We start from the raw sequence: 19,323 nt of genomic DNA, 5'->3' as shown, positions 1-19,323 counted from the left end.
TAATGCCTCTGAGCCCGCTTTCCTTGCCCAAAGCGTCAGCTTTCCCGAAGGCTGGGAAAGAGCGGCTGAGCCTGGGACAAGGCAGTGTGTCTGTTTCCTAACAAGGACTGGATCTGAGCCCTGGCACGGGAGATCTGCATGACTTATGAATCTAACTCTTACCCTCTGCTTGGCCCTTGACACTAGTCTGGAACGCGCGTGTTGTTTGGGTAAATCAGTAGAAAGGAAAAGCGTTGGCAGGGCTTCTTCCCGAGGCATGTGAGCCCGCATGGGAAGAGCGTTGTGCGGAGAGTGCAGTCCAGCAGCGGAGCATTAGCTTTCCAGGCCGGGCCGTCTCAGGTTGGCCGTGCCTGCTCCCGAAGTCGCATTGCAGGGCTGGCTGAAGCTTAGCGGTGGGAGTTCGTGCGAGTTGGCTCTCGGAGTGCAAATGCCTCAAGTGTTTCTGCCTGGGTGGGATCGCTCGGTGTGTGGAGTAACTGGAAGATGGGGGGTGGATGAACCACCAGCAGAGCCGCAAAAGCCAGCGGCGATCCCTCGCTTTCAGGAGTTGCTGCTGTGGTTTGCGTCCTGTAGCCTTGCTATAAATGCTGCACTTTGTTCTTGCATTCAGGAGCAGCGCTCAGGTGATTCAAGTCTCGTCTTTGGTATGTTTATACGTGTCTTTATGATGTTTGAAACTCAGGACATTTCTCTCTTAACAGGCATGTCTGTGGGCGAGATGGCTGTAGGTGTTGCCTAGTGCAAGGTCTTATGGATGTAACTGCCCTTTGTAGTAGGGACCAGGTGGCCCAAACGGAGCTGTGGCAGCTCTTACTGGTACAAGCTACGGGACAGACTGCTAGGGTGACAGTGGAGGAGGGGGAAAGGGCAAGCTTCAGACTGTGGCAAAGGGAGGAACAGTAAGGCCCTTTTCCCGAGGCCCCGTGGAGTCCGTGCAATGGAGCGAGGCACTTTGTCCTCGAGAGCTCTTTGGTTAGTTTTGGAGTTAGGTCAACATCAGTGCACTGAAAATGCAAACCAGATGCAAATGTAGTTATTTATGCAGCAACATAGGCTGGAAACGGCATTTGACAAGAAATGTTGGGTTTTTAGAGCAAAGGGGTGAATTGCACAACTGCGGAATCGTGACATGTGTGATGTTTTGAAACAAACCAATGTGGAAGCAAAATCTGAAACTTCTGTGGTGTCCTACACAAGAGGAGAGGTTTGTGCAGGACCTGAAAACAAGCTCCGTGCCCTGGGAGCTTGTAAATGCCATGTCACTTATGAACTAAGCAAGTGCTTCGCTTTGTTTCATAGAGAGAAATGCAACTTAAGCTAGTTTGCCTCGGCTACAAAATACTTTCAGTGCAAAGTGTCTCTCTGGAGGAATAACTGCTCTTTTCCCCAGCTGCTCACTTAAAACCCTCTGGCACTCCTCTGGATTACTCTGCTCTCAATGGCAGTGGGTTGATGATTATATAAATATTTTCGTGTGTAGTACAGTAGCTGGCACAAAGGGATCAGCAAACTTGGAATAACAGTTCATAACAAAATGTTTTCTGAAAAGCTGCCTGCATCTTGTAGTACTCTCGTTGGCTCAGTTTTAGCTGGTGTGAAGGACAGAGGAAAAAATGTGGATAATGTAGAAGGTTCACCTTTTCAAGGAGACCCTTTCTCTTAAGTTTCATGCCAAGTGCTTGAGCCCTACAGCTTTCAGTCCTGTTTTGTTCAGCGTTTCCTTTGCTTCCTGCTGCTTGAAAAGCTGTTTATGCTAATGATCCTGTGAAGATCTGAGGGACTGGCTGTGCCTATGCATGTGAGCCTGTGTGTAAGAGAGGGCTTGCATTTTCTGTCCCGTTAATGAGCGTGCGCAGTGCAGCACTTGTTTGTGTTGTCAGCACGCCAGTTCTGGAGCGCTGTCGGCTGCCGAAGGCAAGCCCTCCATGTGGTTGTCTTCCTGCTGGGAGAAGACTGTCCTGTCCTTTTCGGGTGCCTGATGGATCTTTCCTTTCTGTAGACCACTGTGTGCTATCTCGTCTTTTTCTGGGACCTCGTGCCCTTCAAGGCCCATTGGCTAGAATCCCTCGGAAGGGAAAACACAGGGTGTGCGCAGGGGCTTCCACAGAGGCGTGTGAATTCTTGATTTTTGCCAGGATAGCAGATGGGCTCGCAAGGACTTGCAGCCCTGGGACTCTTGTCAATGGGTGTTGGAACCTCTGGGTCAATGTTGGCCGGATCCTCTTCCGCTAGCGGGCAGATCTGGCTTGCTAATTCCACTCCTGGTGCAGTGGCGTTGGACGTGGCCGTGTGTCCATCTGGAAACAACAGTCTGGTGCTGAGCAGTGTCTGCAGACAAAGTCAAAACTGAGCTTGGGCTTTTGGTTGGTAAAGCCTAACCGCAGAAGAGGAAGATGCAGAGCTTGTCCAGGATTTGGCAAGACTGATACTTCGTTATGAACACTCAGCAAACCACGTTTGTTGATGAGGCAACTCTACTGTGATCAGGTGTGTGCCAAAACACAACTTGGTCTTGCTTGGAAAGGCGCAAGATGTGACTTGCTATGTGAAAGAGGAAAATTAGTTTATAATTTCTTCTTTAAAATGTTGAAATTGGCAGATTAATATTAGTATTTTCAGGGTTGTTTTTTTTTTTTTGTTAGGAATTGCATAAGAGGAATCCCAAGTCACTGACATTGTAAAATGTTGATGGAAACCCCCAACTAGAAATCATTCTTCAGGCCCTGCATCCACATTCACTATTATGCTTAGATTTTGGCTCATAACATACTATTCTATCCTAATATTTCAAGTCCTGTTGCAGAATCCTCAACGCTTCCCTTAGGCTGGCAGGTATTCTTGCTGCTTTCTGGCACCTTCATGAATGGGAGAGAGCTGGAATCTGTAGCTTCTGTTTAAGTTGGAAGATAAAAGCTTTTTATGAAACTGGGAGCTGAAACTATCTCTGTGTTGCTACCAAGCTTGAATATCTATCCCTTGTTGCTTAGGAAATTTAAAAAGATCTTTCTATTCTAGGAAGTGACTTTTTCACATATTTGTGTGATAACAGCTGCTGTATAAATCTCATAAAGTGACAACATGCTCATGCAACCTTATTTTACCCTCTTATGTGACCATCGTGCTTACTAAGTGAGACAGTGTGTGATCGCGTAATTAAAGACACTATCATAATGCATATGCATAAAGGAGCAAAATTAAAGTTGCTTTGGCAACATACATTCTGTTCTTCCTTAATTTTTGAATTCTCGATCCTAGGCAATGATTTTTATTATGTCTTTTCCATATGCAATTTCCTAAGTGTTATGAGAGTGCTTTGTAGCACGCCAGGTGCGGGGACGCGACACAGAAAGCTTTGATGCTCCGGGTTCGTTGTGTCACCGCTCCAGACGGACGTGCTAATTGCCTTGCATCCCCCTTCCCAAACTTCCTGTTCTTGGGAGCTTCGAATAAACCTGGTCCTAGGGATTGTGAATTTTACTTGGCTGCTCGGTCACCTTTGGTACGCCTGTCTCTTTTTTAGGCTGGAACGAGTGTCAGCAAGTGCCCTTCCAGAGACAGGAGCCTCTTGGCTGACCTGAGCATTAGCACTAGCGCTTGCCAGGCTCCGTCCTCTGAGGACACTGTGAAAGGCCAAGATGAGCGTGTACGGAGGGATGTGCCCAGAGCATCTAAGCCCGCCCTTTAGTCTGTACGCTGTCGTTGTCCCCTTGCCGCGGTCTCTTTCCGCTTCCGCTCTGAATCACCAGCACCTGTGCTGGAGCTAATCTAGGGTAGTCTCTCAGCCTGTATTCATGGTATTGATTTATAGAGCATTCTGTTGACACAACAGGTAGGTGTGTATTTACAAAGTTTAGAGGCTGTTGTGCAGTTTTTTCCAACAGGAACCACTCAGTCCAGATGCTGACTGTGAGCTTTTGCATGAGCCGCATCTTTTTTGGAGCCATGGCAAAAAGCTTAAGAGCTGGCGGGAGTTCGAGCCTCTGCTGCTTGCCAGGATGCTCTGAAGGAGCAGACCCTGCTCATTACAGGGTTGAGCACTTCTCTCCACCGCGCGGCGGTGGGAATAGGCAGGGGGAGGGGTGCCTCGCTGGGTATCTTCCAGGGTAATGGCCGTGGATGTAATGCATCTGCTTGTATCTTTTCCCTGTCCTCGGTGCCCTTTTTTTCATGGTGCCATGTGGGTCATTAGCTGAGGGAACAGTTTCTCACTGTCTCTTTCTCCTTTTGTTTTCCTCCTTCCTCATTGCTTCCAGTCTTGGTTTACTGCCAAACAGCCTCTTGTGAAAGGGCCGCCTAATTAACCCTGTGCTAATTAACAATTTAAAATTACACAGCACGGCTGTTCATATTTAATTCTCGGGAAGCCTGGGCAACAGCAGGAACCCCCTCCTCCCTCCTGCTCCTGTCCCTGCCGCCCGCGCTGCTGCCGCACGTCCCTGGGGTGGAAGCAGCCTGGTGTCGCGGGCCAGGGGCTGCCCCAGGAGCCCGCAGCTTGCCAGGGGGGTGGAGGGTGTTGGTTTAGCACCAGCCGCTCCTTGGCAGTGGAAGCGTTGCTGTAAGATGGCACGTCTGTCCCCGTGAGGATAGGGCCAGGGGCTGGAAGGAGGTGACGGGGGGAGACGCAGGGATTGACTGCACTTGCGTTCTGGACAGAGCGTGGTTGCAAACCACCAGCCGTGGTTAGTAGAAACTCTGGATGAAAGAATGGGGCACGTACTGCACTGCTTTAGTCTGTACTGTGCTGTCTGATGTAGCTCAGCTCTGGACCACTGTGGCTGCTGCTCCTGCCCTGGTGGAGCACTCCCTGCCCCATGGTGTCCACGCTCCTCCATCTGGGTCCCAAATCTGCTTGGGGCGGCGAGATGCAGCGATGCTGCAGGGAAGGAGCAGGGGCTTGGGTGGGCTGTGCGCCAGAGGCCCAGTGAGTGTGGTATGGGGAGCAGCGGTGGGACGCGAGGCTGGAGAAGGGACTGGGGAGAGCCCTTCCCTGCCGCTGGGGCGGTGGGAGCGCAGGGAGTCTCCGGCACTCAGGCTGTTCTCTCTGTAACTGGAGTTCATTGATTTTACGGGAAACCATGTTTACAGACAGAGTGCTGATCGACCTGACGAGTTGACTTCTGCCTCCTTAAGTAAGAACTACCTTTTCTTATTGACTGGCTGATAAACAGAGCAGAGGGGGCGGCGGGTGGGGAGAGGATGGGAGGTGTGGAGCGCGCAGAGGTCTGTCTGCCCTCACAAGCTCTTCTTGGCCTGTGCAGGTCGCGTAGGGCTGGTGTGGGATGGAGGAAGGTGCGGCGCCCGTAATAGTGAATTAATAACCGCATTGTACCCCTGCGTAAAGTCTGGTTTGCTTTAATGAGGCAATCGCTCCTTTCAGTTTAGAGGGATGATATCTGCAGTTCCTGTACGAATAGAAACAAATATTTCTGTGCCTCTTCTTCCCTGATCATCGTCCTTCAGGAGTAGCTCTGGTGATGAACTAAAAATGGGCAAGAAAAGTTTGGGTTTGCATAGAGCCAAGGCTCTGTCCAGAGGCTCTCGGCAGGCTGTCTTTTGGCTGTGGGTTTTACCACCTGCCTTGGAAGGGCTCCTCCATGTTGAGGAAAGGGACAGGAGACTCCTTTGGAGTAGCGCTTCCTGAGCTGGTTAACTTGGAGTGAGTGGGGAGAGAGATGTTAAAGCAACCCAAGGCAGAAAAGCCCACCAATTAATTGGTAAGCGCTTGCAGGTTTGCCTGGCCTGGCCTGGCGGGGAGAAGAGATTGGCTTTCTTGTCAATAAACAAGTCCCCAGTGCAGCATCAAAGCCGCAGTCCTTTATCAATCGCGTCCTCCTCTTCCCGCATGTTCCTGTAACTTACCAAGCATTTATTACATTGATTTTACAATCAGGCTGTTAACCCTCCCGCCCCATCAGCCCTGCTAACGCTTTTGGCCCAACTGTCAGTCAGGCATCTTCCTGCCAGTCGAGAGTTCTTGATAACGGAGAGGCTCAGGTTCGTGCTGTATCTCATCTCGACATGTTTCCTGGGGAGCCGGCGGTGCTGGCAAACTGAGTGGTTTTTGTCTAAAAGCATTTGTGGGGTGCGGTTGTTCCACATTGCATTTTGAAGTCTGCGTAGATATTCCCAAAACTTTTCTTGGCAGAAATACAAGGCTTATGGCGTTTCTTATATTACTCAGTTTTTTCACCCAGTATGAATTTGTTTTGGTTTAATTTGGATTGCAGTTGTCAACGCAAAAGGTAGCAGTGAGGGGGAGAGAGTATGTCATGTTGTGGGAAGGTGAATATGCAGCTTCAACACCGAAGGATCTGGGATCAATTTGAGGAAGACACACAGTTAAGGACAAGTGTTCAGTGGGAGAGCGCTGTTGTAAATGAGAGCTGTTACAATGCAGCGTTGAAGTGTCGTTTTAGCTAAGGTAAGCAAAACTGGCTGATTAAGAAGACTGAGCCTTTTGTCAACAGTATTATGGTACTCCTCTTTCTTACCCCATTCAGTGCACCAGGTTGTTTTTATTGCGGATCAAATCACTATTTATTCCCAGTGCAACCACAACGGCAGCTGTGTATGGCATAGGGTCCGAGGAAGGTGAGGATCAGAAATGCTGTAAGGTGATACTGCGTGTGAACACTTTGGATCATTACACCGTTGCGCCTCCATGTCCTTCCCTAGGCATCTTTGCCACGCTTGCTTCGGGAAGTGTTACTTTCTACCTTCATAGGTAGTTCTAAATAGTTTTCCTCAAGCTTCACCAGAAGTAAAATAGGACAAAAAAAACCTGCCCAGATAGCTTCAAACAGGCATGTCTACGATCCCAATCTGACGGTCAGCAGCGTGAGAGAGATTTGACTTGCTTTTGTCCTGTTCCACTTCTGCTTCCCACGGCCCAGGAGCAGCGTTTGGGTGTAGGGGAGCATTACTGCTGATGCAGGGGTGAGGACAGGCAGAAGACACATCCCCCTGCTCTCTCTAACTGCTGGAGTGCTTGCTGGTGCTAGCAGGGAGAGCTTTTTCTTTCCTCCGCAGTGGATGGCTCGCCAGGGCAGAGGAAAGGGCGTCAGAAGCCATAAATACCTACTAGGCAAAAGCATTTAGGGATGGTGTTCCCAAAGAGTGTGCAGGAGTAACCCCCAAAAGGCACTGCAGTATTTGGAGGATAAGGGGGAGAGAGCCTCTTCTCACCTAGAGGGATCGTGTGAATTCTAACATACTGTTATTAGTGTTAGTTTATGGTATCACAAAAACTATAAATTTCCATTGTTGTGGATGAAGAGGGCTTGGAAAAAGTGAATGCGTATAAACATACGTGCGTCTGACACGCATGTAAGTACAAGTATCTGTCATTATGTATCCATACTTATGTAGGAAACAGCGTAAAGGGAAAATGCGAACATGTGAGACAAGTCAGAAAAATTATGGATGGCTTCATGTAGTAAGGGAAAATAAACTGGTAGGTAATGAAACCAGGAAAAACAAAGACAATATTGAATGTTGCTCCCTTTTCTTTTGCTCAAACAAATTCAGGTACTTCATTCAGTGCTGCTATGGCGTGTCACCAGCTTTGCACTGGCTTATCAGGACTTCTCTGGCAAATTTTCAGTTCTCTTCGTACTTTTTCTTCTCTTCCCCTGGTTGTTGAAGTACCAGTTGCATGTCGGTGCCACAGCGGGTCCCCGGGCGCTGACACGGTTGCGTGCAGCGTGTGCCGGGCCGGTGGATACGTGGGGGAAAGGGCTGCTGTCTGTTACAGGCACGCTGCTCTGCAGGAGCTTGCAAGGGTCTCCCGTGCCTCGTGGACTCAAATGGAGCTTGAGAGCACTGGAAACACTTTCAAACAATGATTATAATATTTAAGGTTTAGATAGCGGTGTAGGTTGTCAAAACACTAATAGTCTCTGGTGAAAGAGACGAAGGGTGGCAGCAGGCTGCTAATGTGCCTGCAGCCTTTGAAGGGAGAGACCTTAAAGCCCCTAGGTGTCAGCTGGTACGTACACAAGTCTGCTGTGTGCAGAGCGGGGGGAAGTCGTCACTAACGGTCTGGTCTAGGCAGAGCTCCAGCACTGCGCTGCACGGAGTATCTCATGAGCTGAAGCAGCAACTGCTCGGAGGATGCTCAGGAGCAGCTTTGAGAAAGCTGTGGTAAATGAAAGAGATTTAAAGAAAGACTTAAAATAATTTGTATAAATGTAAATGTGTTATTTGGAGCAAATCCCACTGAGTCAGCTTAAGAAGTAACATCATGTTGTTAAATTAAACCTGTTGTGCCGCTCAAACCCTTATACTGAATATCAGCAAAAACTCTCCCTGAGCACGTATTCAGTTTTGGAATAGTCTGACAAGCAAAGTGGTGCTTGTGTTTAGTTGGTAGAAGATAAAATACTGTGGAAGAAAGTACTGTGTGCCATTGATGAGGACAGATCTAGAGCAGGAGTCTTCCCTTGTTCGCAGATGGTAAAAACACGGACAAGTTGGCCTCTGCTCGTACAGTTTTTCCTCAGTTGTTTTCTGTGGATGTTTTGTGTCTGTATACTTGAGGAAAGCTGTGGACGACAGGTTAAAAATCACTTTTGCAGACGAGGTAGTAGTGCTTTGATTGCTGGTGTTTCCTCCCATGTGGCTTGTGCAGAGCTCTCTACGGGAAGCAACCTGTAGAAATGCTTCCCTGCAGACAGGGTTCTTGGTGGGTTTGCAGCTGAACTGGCAATCTCCTGCTGATCTGTGGTCTGCATTACAATGCTGCAGCTCCTAACGGTAGCACCACCTAAGCTCAGAGGTCTGTAACCTCTAGACAGGCGCGTCCTGTCAGACTGGCTCTGTTAGGATCGAAGCTTAAGGGACACTGGCAGGATGCAGCAAACAGGGTGGAGGTGAATGTCAGCTGTGCCCAGCAGCCCATGCTCGCCGGCTGCCTGTCAGTCAGTGGGAGTTCTCCAGATCTCGTATCTGGTGGAACAGAAATAGTGGGAAGGGTGTTCTTCCTTCTCCTCTAGGACCTGCATCGGCCATTTGCCTCTGGGGGCGATAGGAAGCCATCTGTGCCCAGAGGCTGTGCCCTGCAGGATCTCTGGGAGCTTCCTGGTGCGTGGTGGGCTGAGCGCTTTCCGATCCCCAGGATGGACCCTTGTCAGATCTGGAATTTCCTGTTTGGTTTCCCTCCTGACGTCTCTCTGTTTAAACTCTGTCCAGAACACAGCAATTAAATCTCCTGTGCATACCAAACGCTGTTACTCCAAAATCTCTTTGAGTTCTGTTTCTCATGGTCTGCCACGGAGGTGCACGTGTGGTAGCTCTGGTTCTGTGCTCCCTGAACCACTAACAGAGGGAAATCACCCGAAAATGACAGCATCTGGCTTAGGGAGGCACAGAGTACAATTTTTACAAAGTTTCAAAGTTCCACCACTGTTCTGTTTTAGTGTCTTAATTCCGTTTTCATCAAAAGCTTTTCTGTTACATTTTTGTTTGGTTTTTTGTTTGTTTTCTGAAGATCTAAGGCTTCGGGGGAGGCAGTGCAGGTCCTACAATCTTCCTGCTCCCCTTCAGGGAACGTGTTGGGGGAGGTTTTCACCACCTTATGGGTCCCTTTGATATGCCTCTTGTGTTCCTGCTTCCATCGTATCTCCATCACTTGTTTCCAGCGGTGTGTTACCCAAAGCCAGGCTGCCCGTTCCCGGAGCCCATCTTGGGGCGCCAGCTCTCTCAGCCTCCCATTTGGTTCCGAAGAGCGGGATCGGCAGCCTTTGAGGTGGTGGGGTCTTTACAGGAACCATCTCCCCTCCCTGACTCACCTGCCTTTCTCCTTCTTTCTCCGCCTGCAGGTCCAAGCCGTAGCGGGTGCAATGAGCGCTCCGTGCCGGCCCTGCCATGGAAGGCTGTGACTCTCCTGTCATCCCCGGGAAGGACAATGGGTGCGGCATCCCTCAGCACCAGCAATGGACTGATCTCAACAGCGCCCACCTCCCCGACACGGCCGGCAGCATGGAGCAGCCCGCGGCGGAGAGCCGCGGCCCCCTGGACAGCCTGAGGGTCCCTTTCCCCGAGCGCGTCCCTGAGAGCAGCGCCGCGGCCGGCCCCGGTGCCGAGCCCGCCGGCAAGGAGGTGAGCTGCGGCCAGTGCGCCGCCTCCTTCGCCGGCCTGCAGAGCTACATGGAGCACCGCTGCGCCGGCGCCCGCCCGCCCCCGCCGCTGAGGGGGGAGAGCGGGAGCGAGAGCAGCGAGGACGGGGAGGAGGAGAGCGACGTGGAGAACCTGGCCGGCGAGATCGTCTACCAGCCGGACGGCTCGGCCTACATCGTGGAGAGCCTCAGCCAGCTGGTGCAGAGCGGGGGCGCCTGCGGCAGCGGGGCTCTCCCCTCGCTGCTCCCGAACTCTCTGCCCAAGCAGGGAGAGCCCTCCACCGCCGCTCCCGTCTACCCACAGATCATCAACACCTTCCACATAGCCTCATCCTTCGGGAAGTGGTTTGAGGGCTCAGACCAGGCCTTCCCGAATACCTCAGCCCTGGCGGGCATCAGCCCCGTCCTGCACAGCTTCCGCGTCTTCGATGTGCGACACAAAAGCAACAAGGATTACCTGAACAGCGACGGTTCTGCCAAAAGCTCCTGCGTATCCAAAGATGTTCCCAACAATGTGGACCTGTCCAAATTCGATGGCTTTGTGCTCTATGGGAAGAGGAAGCCCATCCTGATGTGTTTCTTGTGCAAGCTCTCCTTTGGGTATGTCCGCTCGTTCGTGACCCACGCGGTGCACGACCACCGAATGACTCTGAGTGAGGAGGAGCGGAAAATTCTTAGCAATAAGAACATCTCCGCTATCATCCAAGGGATAGGCAAAGACAAGGAACCCCTTGTCAGCTTTCTGGAACCAAAAAACAAAACCTTTCAGCACCCGCTCGTTTCTGCAGCTAACCTCATGGGCCCTGGACACAGTTTTTATGGTAAATTCAGTGGCATTCGCATGGAAGGCGAGCAGGCCCTCCAGGCCGGGGCAGCCGGCGGAGCGGAGCCGTCGCCGGCGGGCGTCCTGGCCCCTGGCGCGCTCCTCAACCTGGGCGGGCTGACCAGCTCGGCCCTGAAGACTCCCATTACCTCAGTCCCCCTGGGCCCGCTGGCTTCCAGTCCCACCAAATCCTCAGAGGGGAAGGACCCTGGGGTGGCAGAGGGGGAGAAGCAAGAGGGGGGCGACCAGGACAGCCTCTCGGAAAAGGCAGAGCCGGTCGAGGAGGTGGAGGAGGAGGAGGAGGAGGATGTGGAGGAGGAGGAAGAAGAGGAGGAGGAGGAGGAAGAGGAAGAAGATGAGGATGATGAGGGTTGCAAAGGACTGTTTCCGAGCGAGTTGGAGGACGAACTGGAGGACCGTCCCCAGGAGGATGCTGGGGCTGTGGCAGGCGGCGGCAGCAGCAAAAAGGACCTTGCTCTCTCAAACCAAAGCATTTCTAACTCTCCCTTAATGCCTAACGTGCTCCAGACCCTGTCGCGGGGCACAGCTTCTACTAGTTCTAATTCTGCTTCTTCCTTTGTCTTTGATGGTGCAAACAGGAGGAATCACTTAAGCTTTAACAATGAGGGCGGCGGAGCCAGCGTGGCAGAGGGCAGCAGGAGGCTGGACTTTATCGATGAAAGTGCCAATAAAGACAATGCCACAGCACCAGAACCAAATGAGAGTGCGGAGGGCGAGGACGGGAGCTACATCTCCCATCACCAGCATGCTGGCCCCCTCTGTGAACTTGGGGGTGGGGAGTGCCCCTCGGGGAGCGGCGTGGAGTGCCCAAAGTGCGACACGGTCCTGGGCTCCTCGCGGTCGCTGGGTGGCCACATGACTATGATGCATTCTCGCAACTCATGTAAGACACTCAAGTGTCCCAAGTGCAATTGGCACTACAAGTACCAGCAGACGCTTGAGGCGCACATGAAGGAGAAACATCCCGAGCCAGGTGGCTCCTGCGTCTACTGCAAGAGTGGACAGCCACACCCGCGGCTGGCACGGGGTGAGAGCTACACCTGTGGTTACAAGCCCTTCCGCTGCGAGGTCTGTAACTACTCCACTACTACCAAAGGCAACCTCAGTATTCATATGCAGTCCGACAAGCATCTCAACAACATGCAAAACCTGCAGAACGGAGGGGGAGAGCAAGTCTTCAGCCACACCGCTGGGGCGGCGGCAGCAGCTGCGGCAGCCGCAGCGGCCGCGGCAGCCAACATTAGTAGCACCTGTGGGGCCCCCTCCCCCACCAAACCAAAAACCAAACCTACGTGGCGGTGCGAGGTGTGCGACTATGAGACCAACGTAGCTAGAAACCTTCGGATTCACATGACCAGTGAGAAGCACATGCACAATATGATGCTGCTTCAGCAAAATATGTCCCAAATCCAACACAACCGGCACCTGGGCCTCGGCAGCCTGCCGTCCCCCGCCGAGGCCGAGCTCTACCAGTACTACCTGGCGCAGAACATGAACCTTCCCAACTTGAAGATGGACAGCACTTCCTCAGATGCACAGTTCATGATGGGTGGATTTCAGCTCGATCCCACCAATCCCATGGCACCAATGGCTCCATCTCTAGGTGAGGCTGAAGGGTTTTCCAGCGTGTCCATGTGTACGGGAGGGATTGTTTGCGTTACTGCAAAACCCTTGTGCGTGGACTGGGTGCTGTGTGCCAGATCCCTTCCTTCTGTCTCTGCAGCCCGCTGTGTAGTGCAGCCGCAATGCAATGAGTTACCTTTTGTGCTGGTCGAGGATGGAGACTACACAGTGGAGACCTCTCTTCTGCTTTCCCCCAGACAAGTTTTTCTCATTCTGGGAAAATGTGTTACTTTTCTGGTACATTTTCTAAGAGTTTTAGTAGGGAGCTAATAAAACTGTAGATACGGATTATTGCTGAGGTGCATTAAACGTTCCTTCTTGTTGTGGAAAGCATCCTTACTACAGTGTTTCCTAATGGTTTTTCCTTGGTCTGGTAAGGGGTGTGAGTAGTTTGGCGGGTGGCTTTGTGAGAGGGTGTCATCAGCTGCTGGCGCTCTCAGAGGCAGTTGTTGAGTTGGTTTGTTACGTGCTGTGTTGCCCTGAGAAGAAAAGGTAAGCAAGTTTTGAGAACTGTGATGAATTTGGTGGAAGGGGAGTGTTCCTCCACTGAAGAAGCTGAGCTGAAACCGTTCCTCTGATGCCAGCGTAAGATACAAGATTCGAGGCTTGACCAGATGAGAATTATTAAACTGGAGAAGAATGGCTATAGAGAGAGAAGATTATTTCTCTTGTCAGATGACGAAAACATTTACAAATGAACTACCAAATGGTTTTTTCCTGACAACGAGCATTCCTCCTGTTCGTGTTGGCGCTGTGCTTGGCACAGTGGGGGGCACACCCTGTCCCCAAACAATTTAGCCCAAGAGTTAGATTTAGAGTGGGGATAGGGGGTCAGGTCCCTCTAGGTTCCTCCCCCAAGCTGCTTTTGTCACCCAGGGCCGGCAGCAGCCGCTGGGAGAGCGCATGTGCTTCCCGCTGTGTTTGAACTTCGCAGTGCTGTGGGGTGAGAGCTGGCGCAGAACAGAGGGCCCCCCACACGCTTCAGACGTGGCAGATACTGACTGAAGTTACTGCCGTCTCTATGTTGCTTTGCTGCTGCTGAGAATTTTTCACAGTGCCTTGAGAAAATATGTGAAAAGAAATCTGCCACTTTACCTGCTTTCCTCTCCATGCAGCACTCTGCCCTCCCGAACCTTGTCTGTCCATCGATGCCGTTGTTACTGATGCGCTCCATTGCTGGTTCGTTGGTCTCACGCATGTTCTGCTTTCCTTCAGCTATTCATAGTACAGTTTATTATTAGTCCAGAAGGACATGAAAGTCATACGAGAGAACAACAACACAAGATACTAAAAAAATGAAAAAGAAAACGAAGGAACTCAAGTGACTATAAATTAATTATCTTCCCCCTCCCCCCAGTGGTGTCCCAGCGTGCGTCTTTGGGAGGTCAAGGACACAGTCTTTTTTAGCGTATTTTCAGTAGCTCCAAGTTGCCAACAGATGTAATTGACAGTCATTTGTAATATAGCTTCTAGTGTATAAAGTTACGGTGTCATCCATGGTGGGTTTCTTGGAAAGCGCCCTTTTGGAGCTCATGGCCTCTCCTTACTGAAGCACAGGGCGGTCGGCATGAGAGAAGTTGGGAGTGTTTTAACTGAAGCCTCCTAAAGTGCACGACAAGGCCTTGAATGTATATGAGCTCGACTGGAGAATGACTTGTGAGTTGTGCACGTGGTGGTTGCAGATCTGGAGCTGAGGATTATGGAGGGAGGCCCTTCCCGTGTCAATGAGCACCTGACACAAGCTCGGCTCGTTAGACTCATACGCACATGCTATGACCTTTGCTAGAAGTGGAGCAGATTTTTCCTGTTTTTAGATTTCAGTCCAAAACTGGGTTTGAGTTAGAATATTAATAATTCAGAAGATTCTGCTTTTGGGTTTTTATCGCATGATGCATTTAGGAGAGACTGATTCAAAGAGAGGATTTCAGGATACAGCCTAAGAGACGCTTAGAAAAAACGCTACGATTAGGAGATACAGAGCATAGAAGGCAAGTGGTGGATTCCCTTCGCCTCAGGTGTTTAGTGAGCAGTACACAGGGGTAGCTGTACGGAGGGTATAATTCTGCCATGGCAGGGAGGGATAGAGTGGATCAAGGAAAAAGATCGTTGACTGCTGCGACGGAAAGACGGGTTTCTGGCCGTTCATGCAGGTGGGACTCCCTCTCCTACCAGTCCTCTGTGTGAGCGGAGATACGCGTGGATGAAAATGAGATGCTGTTCCTCGAACAAACTCAGCTTTCAGGTTGTCTTGTAAGCTGCAGTTTGTCCTGCTTAGGACTGTAATGAACATTGTGGTATTGCATGTCTGTAGGAAAGATGGTAGCGTGTACGCTGCCCAGAGCTGCCACCTGCACCAGCTGTGGTTATGTGCTTTCAGAAAGGTTAGTATGGTTCTGCCTGACTTTGAGTGTCTTCCCAGTGTTGGCTGTTTCTCAGCAAACAGGTTGAAACATAGGAAACTAAACGTTAAGGAAATAAAATCTCTCTTTTTGATTGTCTGAGTAACTGTTGACCTGAAGGTTCCTTTAATAAGATTGTTAGGCTGAGCTATGACGTAAGATCAAGGTAAAAAACCAAAAAAACCGCAGGAGGAGCCTAAATGTCTTAAAAATGGAAAAGGAGAGCAAGGTGGAGCAAAGGCTCTAAGAAGAGGCTGGTGGTTGGTCTCTGTGCTTTGGCATAAAAAGTTAATGTCAGAAAGTCTGTCCATATCCTCAGAGTGCCCTGATGTTAATAAGAGCTTGCTGCATTCATTTACTGTAAGCGAATAGAGTTCAGCTCTTGGTTTGAGGAGTAGATCTGACACTTAGAGACAGTTAAGCGTCCTGCTGGCTTTCCTTGACATGGTCTTGCACTCTCGTTATTAATAGTGGCTGTCTTTTTCTTGGGCATACAGGGTGTCTGTCAACACTGTTTTTCGAAGACTGTCCACCATTTTGAACTCTTGGACAAGAGATGAGATCTAATAGCGCAGGAGTGGCACTTTTCAGATTATTTTTTGTACTTGCCGCATTCTGCACTGTTGCCCACTTTCGATGGCAGTGCAGTGACCTGACTGTAATTCTGCCATCACTTGGACTTGTGAGTGTTGACCTTTTTTTGTTTAGCAGGGACTGTGCTCAGGTACTGCATGAGGTAACGTTTCTTGCTTCTCCAGGCAGGCAAGAAAAAACAGGATAAAGTGTTACACTGTTCTTGAAATGTCCACGGAGACTTTCAGCACGGTACTAAGGAATTCTTCAATCTCTGAAACTTTATAGGGTTTTTCTTGCCACCTTTCGTGGGCGGAGGGTTGGATACTTCTTCAGAGGGTGGGTAGCGAGGGCCACTGCAGTCCTTTTCCAGCCTCACACGCCAGCTGCGATGGCTTTTTTTTTTTCCAGGTATGGTACTGACGAGCAGCATGGAGGAATAAGTGACGGGACAGCTGTGCTTGGCTTTCTCTGTGCGTTCGGTGCATGCAAGAGTTGCACCGAGAGCAGCGTACGTCCTGCTCTGTGCTTCTCTTCTGGCAAGTAAAGAATTCAGCTTTTCTGACCTCTTTCTCCCCTTTTTCCTTCGTGCAGTGGGTGGAGAGATCCCCCTGGACATGCGGTTAGGTGGTGGACAGCTGGTGTCTGAGGAGCTAATGAACTTGGGTGAGAGTTTCACGCAAACAAATGACCCATCACTGAAGCTCTTCCAGTGTGCTGTGTGCAACAAGTTCACTACAGATAATTTGGACATGCTGGGCCTCCACATGAACGTGGAGCGTAGCCTCCCTGAAGACGAGTGGAAGGCAGTGATGGGGGACTCATACCAGTGCAAGTTGTGCCGCTACAACACACAGCTCAAGGCAAACTTCCAACTCCACTGTAAGACAGACAAGCATGTGCAGAAATACCAGCTGGTAGCACATATCAAGGAGGGTGGCAAGGCCAATGAGTGGAGGCTGAAGTGTGTGGCCATTGGGAATCCAGTACATCTGAAATGCAATGCTTGCGACTACTACACCAACAGCCTAGAGAAGCTGCGTCTTCACACAGTGAACTCGAGGCATGAGGCCAGCCTGAAGCTCTATAAGGTAAGGGTTGGCTTTGCTTCATCTTCCTTCGTTGCCCAAGTGCTGGAACAAAGGAAAATCTAACTTGAACCGCAGTGGATCGTGATCCTTTGGAGACGAGCTGCTCAGATCTCTCCAGCGGGACACAGTCTCACTTGCGTGGTACAGCTCTTCAGGAGGCATTCTGATAGCAGCTGTGGTTGTTAAAGCCTTAGGCCAATGGGTGTTCCTGTCAAGGTGCTTTGGTGGGGGCTTGTATGTCTTATAGCACTGCATATAAATGATACTTTTGCACAAAAATTCAACAGTCACATCGTGCGAGGTGGTATCTGCCACACTTTTGTTGGTTCTTTTCCGTAAGGCGGTTTGTTAACCCATACCCAATTCTTCATGAGCGCTTGAAGGCTTTTGCTGTTGTCAGAGAAACGTGTCCATGCCGGCATTGAGAAGGCTGGGTGGTGGAGCGGGGAGGGATGGAGGAAGAGGGCTGCTGTCGCTGTGCTTTTATGCTCTGAGTACGTTAATGCTGGCATCTGTAAGCAAAGTGTTGCTTGAGGCTGGAAAAGGGAGAAGGCCGGAAGAGAAGCCCGTATATTGGTGCGTGTACTTGGCCGGGCATAGGGACAGACTAGACTGTATTTGGAGGCGTTGCAGGATTCATCCACCACAGTATTTGGCCTGTGACTGCCATCTTGTTTTCTTTGCTCTTTTTCCCCCCTTCATTTTGTGTCGTCTTTATAACCATCTTCTCTTTCCTGACCTGCTCCTCTCGTTCACAACCCCCTCCCCTCGCTGGCCTGAACCCTGTGGGCTGTAACCCAAGAGGAGCGCCGGATACAGTGAATAGTCCTTTCACTCCTGCAGCAGAATTGCTCCAGACGTTTCTATTGATTTTCACTGGACTTAAAGCTTCACCTTTTTCTCTAATCATCCCATAATGGCTTTAGTATGAACAATCAGGTACGAATTGCCATAAATCTAAGCAGCCACATACCTTCCATTCACACGTGCTATCCCACTCGCTGTCTTCTCATGTCTCTCTGTTTGTTTTTTTTTTTTATTCTTTCTGTCCTCATCCTTCTCTTCCTGCTTTCCATCAAATGTGGTGAGATTTTTTTTGTATATAAGTGTCTATATACACAGACTGTATTTTGTGCTTCTTAATTATTTCTTTGAATATTTTCATTTATGTAATGGGAATTTAAAACGTGATATTGAACTGTACAGTAGCCCACCCACGTCACAGTGCAGACATTAGATTTCAAGACTTCTGGCTTTTCCCTAGGAATGCGCAGTTCCGTGGAATTCAGAGAGGAAAGAGACAAGCAGGAACATCATAGAGGGTTTGCCCTGAACTATGGTGGTTAGACCTGCCTGGAGTTGATGGGGAACTGCTCGGAGGAGGAGTATGTTTCTGCTGAGCTCGCTATTGAGGCCAAGACTGCTGTGACAGTTGTGCTGTTACCGGCATCAGCTGGGATCCAGCATAACACGGCAGGGTCTGGCTCGAAAAATACATATACGTGCCTCTGCTCACAGGTGGGCGGCAGACCTAAGAGAGTAAAATCAGCTTGGAAACTGGGGGCAGGAGAGTCCCAGAGAGGCTTTAAAATCCATCTGAGGAATTGAATCTCCTCTGTCTATGGAATTCAGTTTGGGGTAAAAAAGAGTTGTTTGAAAGCTCTATTATGAATTTTAACACATCTTCTTGTTCTCTTCAATATATGTTGCAAAGGTTTAAAAATTCTTTATCTAGACCTTTAATCTACATTGGTTTCTACTGGGGAAGAAGCAATCAGGGCACTAGAATTCTCTCACTCTGAGGGGGCGAAAGAGGAAAAAAAAAAAAAAAAAGAAAAGCCCCACCAAAGTCATGTGGGGAAGAGCCGTAGATGCTTGTAACAGGATTCCTGAAATGCTTTCCTCAGACAGGCGAGCTGTAGCTGTTACAGCCCTACGTTCTTCCTGACGTGAAAGCAGTGAAACGCCAGGTGGAGAATAACATGCTTGAGAGTAACGAAGTCTGTTGTATGGTCCATATATTAGTTTTCTATATAAAGCCTGTAGCAGGGGACAGCTGGTGGCTGGATTCATGGAGTCTTGCTCCCATGTAGCTGGAATCAGTGTTTGACTTCATGGAAGAACCTGCCTATGGATCAAGCAAGCTCGAGTGCAATTCTTTCAGTCTTCAGAGGGGTTGTAATGCCATGTCTCTCTTGATAGCTGAAGAGATGCAGCGGGAGTGGGGGTAGTTCACAGAATGGTTTCTCTTCTCTCAGGCCTTGGTGTGGTCTGCAGTAAATTGAGATTGATTGGATGTTATTTTTCCTCTTGCTAATGTAATCCATTAGCCTGGCACATGCATAATCAGTTTAGAGCACAGTTAACTGGATGTAATCGAGTTCTTCCCTGCCTGCTGGAGAAAATCCTCTCCAGATGCTGCTGGGTGAGAGCGCATACTAGGCTTATCACACACAATCCTCCTTATTCTGCTTTTTTGCCATTTTCCTCTTAAATCGCATGTTATTGGCTGCTTGCATTGCCCAAGAGCCACTTCTGTTAGTGCTACTTGCTGCCAAAAAATGTGATCTGGAGACACTGTTAGCCTTGTAGTCTGGTGAACCTTTTTGTCTTCTCCTGCAATACTCCAGTGCTGGAGGAGAAGGTCTGGTCTTCTGCTGCCATCTTCGTCCTGCACA

General features: G+C 49.9%; 1 protein-coding gene across 4 annotated transcripts in view; it reads left to right on the top strand.

Moving 5' to 3' along the window:
- The window catches only part of ZFHX3 (zinc finger homeobox 3), a 512,235-nt gene that overhangs the window by 386,384 nt on the left and 106,528 nt on the right, over positions 1–19,323 (top strand). For all 4 annotated transcript variants that reach the window (XM_074582606.1, XM_074582603.1, XM_074582604.1 and 1 more), the window contains 2 exons: positions 9,819–12,562; positions 16,149–16,645. In XM_074582606.1, coding sequence (XP_074438707.1) covers positions 9,865–12,562; positions 16,149–16,645 — 3,195 coding nt within the window. In that variant the 5' untranslated portion in view covers positions 9,819–9,864. The remainder of the gene's footprint in view (positions 1–9,818; positions 12,563–16,148; positions 16,646–19,323) is intronic.

Source organism: Larus michahellis, chromosome 4 (genome assembly GCF_964199755.1).
Source record: "Larus michahellis chromosome 4, bLarMic1.1, whole genome shotgun sequence".
NCBI classification, from domain to species: Eukaryota; Metazoa; Chordata; class Aves; order Charadriiformes; family Laridae; genus Larus; species Larus michahellis.
This window is presented reverse-complemented; position numbering and strand designations above follow the sequence as displayed.